We start from the raw sequence: 4,305 nt of genomic DNA on the forward strand, positions 1-4,305 counted from the left end.
CACTTTACATTTTAATGCTTACATTTCATGTGGTGTATTTTGGTGATCAGGCAAAAAGAACAATAAGAAAGTAAAAAGACAATATATTTCCTTCCCTATGATGATACCATATTTACATATTTACACTTCAATAATACTTGCCATATGCAGAAAAAAGGGCCACTGTAACAAGATGCTCATCTGACCTTTTTAAACAACAAAAGCCTGGAACAACCATCTGTCCATTAATAAGCGACAGCTGAAATAAATTTAACAAACATAAAGACACTTAAAGCATCTATCTTATCTTAAGGTTTAATTTTTCTTATGTTCGCTTAATAATTAGCTAAAAATTAAAATATTCTACGACCAGATTTATAGTGGTCCCCAAGCTGTAGCTTGTTACATTAGACAATCCTGGCATACCACTTGCTTGGTCACACCTTATTCAGCCACTGTTACGGTGACCAGTTCCATGAAGGTGTAATCAGGTCATGTATAGAACATAGGGCTTCTTCCTATGGAGCTGCCCTGACTCCATGGCACAGGATACCCTAGCAACCGGCTCCCTGTCATGCACACACAACCCAGAAGTATGGGAAAGTCAGCACTTGGTAGGCAGTCCATGAGCCCCACATCATCAATTGAGTATGATCCTTTCATCCCCTGGGAAGGACAATTGTGAAATATTTCATAAGGTTCCTCCAAGGGTCCTGGCAGGGTTGCACACCAGTCTCCACTAGCAGGGTAAAACTGGATTACAATTCCTTGCATTGGCTTTTCTTCCTTCACAGCTTCACTCTGCCTGTTTTGCACTCCCACTCTCCGTGATCACATTTTAAAATAAACTGCCAATAAGCAAGTTTTTGTCTTCGGCCCTGTACTTGAGGGAACTCTCTTTTTGAGTCTCCAATTCTAACCCTAGACTCTGGTCAGAGGTGTCACCTCCTGATCATTTATTAGAAGACATTTATATAACTAGCATTATATAATTATTTATACTCCATTTGGGAGCTTGAGACCATTTCAAATTATACATAGATCAGTGGTTCTCAACCTTCTGGCCCTTTAAATACTGTTCCTCTGATTCCGGTCAAGGGCATGTACCGTGGTTGTGGGCACATCCCCAGTAGGGAGTGTGCAGGAGGCAGCTGATCGATGTTTTTCTCTCATCAATGTTTCTAACTCTCTATCCTTCTCCCTTCCTCTCTGTAAATAAATAAAAAATATATAAATACAGTTCCTCATGTTGTGACCCAACCATAAAATTATTTTCGCTGCTACTTCATAAGTGTAATTTTGCTACTATTATGAATCGTAATGTAAATATCTGATATGCAGGATGGTCTTAGGCGACCCCTGTGAAAGGCGTCTAGCAGGACCAAAGGGATCACAACCCACAGGTTGAGAACCACTGACATAGATAATGGAGATAATGACAGCGAAGTAGACCCTGTCATCATTCAACTTTGAAATACCCAACAGACAAGTGCAAGTGATTAAACTTCACCAAAATATGAAATATGTGAACATTTTTTCTAGCTTTTACATGGCTAGGAACAACTCTATAGACATGGAAAGAAAAATACTTAATAATAGTGTCATCTGTCACATTTTCAGTAAGCTCACAGGAGAGGCATCAAGCTAACCCCTCGGTAGAAACAATCATCCATATATCGATAACACCTTTGAAGAAGGAAGATCGTCCAAGTCAGAAAGGACAGGCACAGTTAGTCTTTCTTGTTTGATTTTCTTTAGTTCTCTCAATTTCCCCAGAATCTATTGCTCCTTCCAGTTTTCCTGGCACAATTCCAAGAATATATATTGTGTTTAGGTGCAAATAAATCATTTTTTTAAAACTATCTCACCAAAGAAAAGGGGAAAATTAAATAATTATGAAAGGTAAATAATATTTTCTGGCATATGAACTCTGCTTCTTTACATCAATCTCGTTTGAATCAGATCTTTAAAAAATCATTTTAAGATCTCAGCAAAAAGTAATTTTTGCAACCACAGCTCGTCAGGCTAATGTTGCCTCGGTCCATTTCACAATCTGATACTTATTGGTCAATTAAATGGTTCATCATAAAATGTTTAGCTGAGTGAATTTTTTATTATTATATGTTTATGGTAGGTTAAGTATCTACTCTTGGTATTCATTTCAGATAGGGAGTGCATGAAATATCCCAGCTTTCTCTGCCCTTGTTATTGAATTATTCCATAAACTTGAGCCTTTCTTATTATATATCATATCAGGCACCACACTCTAGATACGTTTTGTTTATTTACTGTGGTTTAAATTTTTTAAGTCTTTTTAAAATAGTGGTTATGTAGCCTTAAGGGTAAGTATCTTTTTCATTAAATTCTACCTTCATACATTAGTTCTATAATATGATGAATAACCTGAGACTCTTTCTGTTTTCAAACTTCGTGCATCTTAAAATATTGGCCACTAAATCTCTAATCAGTGTCAAGAGTGATAAATAATATCTTCTGAATTTAATGAAATCCCATATCGGGCACAGGATCTGAATTGCACAAGCTGTTCCAAGTACTTACTCTTACTTCTTTCTGGGCTTTCAGAGAAATTGCCTTGCAGAGGTCTGTAGCCAAATATTTCCAGTATAAATCTGACTTTTGTAATTATAACCACTAACAGAACATTCTCAGAATTGTCTCTGTAAGTGATTCTCTCAAACACTGGAATTAGTTGAGACAAGGAGGACAGTTGACTCTAGGAGTTTTTAAAAGTGGGAAATTAGTTTAAAATGCATATTAATCTTATAAGCTTAGGAGTTTTCCATTTTTATTTTTCTTCTGAAATTTCTTTAGGAATTAGAGATTATGTTTCTTGTCCATATTCTCTAGTTTACAAGGAAGCAACAAGTCATATTGCCCAAATGCAAGGCTCTGAGAGCAGGGATAATAATAATAATAATAATAAAAGAGTTTAGAAATAGTTTTGTACTTTCCATGTACCTTTTCATTCCGCATACATAATCTTCACTTCCCACCTCCCCTTAAGCACACAAATACAAATACACACCCAAACAGACACACAACCAGACTTGCCTGTGCTAAGTAGTGGGCAAGTTATTGTTTGTTCTTACGTTCTGTCTGTAAGACATTTTACATGTGTTTGGTGTGTGTTGTTGTTTAAAGTGCTTTTACATAGATTATCACATATAATTTTTCCAACTCCCATGTCAGGTATGGAGAGCAGATGTCATTACTTTCCTTTCATAATTGCCTGGCATTGGAATCAATGCGAGCAAGTAGTCTCTTGTGTCTTAGCATCATATTCAAGTGATTCGGGCAGCTAATCTGTCAATATGACAATTTCTACTACTAGCCAAGTCTCCAAGGAATTGAATCTACTTAACCTGTTTCTCTCAGACCTACCATGCTGGATGATCAGTCAGGATTCCGACCCTGGGTAATGGTTATGGGCTTCTTCCTCCAGCATATGTGTTTGGTCACTTTTTCCTGAAACTCCTTGGTTTTCACTCCATAAATAATAGGATTGAGCATTGGAGGTACAAGGAAGTAGAGGTTGCCTAGAATGGTGTGGATGTGGGGTGGAATGCCCTGACCAAAGCGGTGAGTGAGAAAAGAGAAAAGCGAGGGAGTGTAAGAAATAAGCATGACACAGATGTGTGTGGTGCAGGTGTTAACTGCTTTGTGGTGGGCTTCTTTAGAAGAGAGCCGCAGTACAGCCCGGATGATTAGCACATAAGATGAGGCAATAGCTGAGATGTCTAGCCCAACAACCAACAAGGCCACCACGAGACCATATATCCTGTTGACTGTGGTGTCCACACACACCATCTTCACTACAGCCATGTGCTCACAGTAGGTGGTGGGGATGACACGATTGGCATGAAAGGGCATTTTCTGAAGGAGGATGGGCATTGGGATAATGAACAGGATGGCTCTCACTAAACTTACTAGGCCAATGAGCCCAATGCGACTATTGGACAGGATGGTGGCATAGCGCAGGGGCTCACAGATGGCCACATAGCGGTCAAAGGCCATGCTCATTAGGATGGCAGACTGCAAAGCAGAGATGGAGTGGATGAAAAACAGCTGGACCAGGCAGCCTTCATAACTGATCTTGCTCAGGCCAAACCAGAAGATGCAGAGCACCTTGGGAATGGTGGTTGTGGACATGCCTAGGTCTGTGAGGGCCAACATGCAGAGGAGCAGGAACATGGGCTTGTGCAGGGAGCGCTCTGTGGAGATGGTGAAGAGGATGGTGCAGTTCCCAAGGATGGTGAGGAAGTACATGGATGAGAAGGGGATAGATATCCATCTGTGTTTGTCCTC

At 39.4% G+C, this 4,305-nt stretch overlaps 1 protein-coding gene across 1 annotated transcript in view; it reads right to left on the reverse strand.

The window, feature by feature from the left end:
• Positions 1 to 3,393: 3,393 nt before the first annotated feature.
• LOC102756499 (putative olfactory receptor 52P1) overlaps positions 3,394 to 4,305 on the reverse strand; it is a 3,470-nt gene continuing 2,558 nt past the window's right edge. Inside the window, exon 2 of the mRNA XM_006770090.1 lies at positions 3,394 to 4,302. Within this exon, the coding sequence (XP_006770153.1) occupies positions 3,394 to 4,302 (909 nt within the window). The remainder of the gene's footprint in view (positions 4,303 to 4,305) is intronic.

The sequence above is a fragment of the Myotis davidii genome, unplaced genomic scaffold, assembly GCF_000327345.1.
Source record: "Myotis davidii unplaced genomic scaffold, ASM32734v1 scaffold484, whole genome shotgun sequence".
In the NCBI taxonomy this organism is placed as follows: Eukaryota; Metazoa; Chordata; class Mammalia; order Chiroptera; family Vespertilionidae; genus Myotis; species Myotis davidii.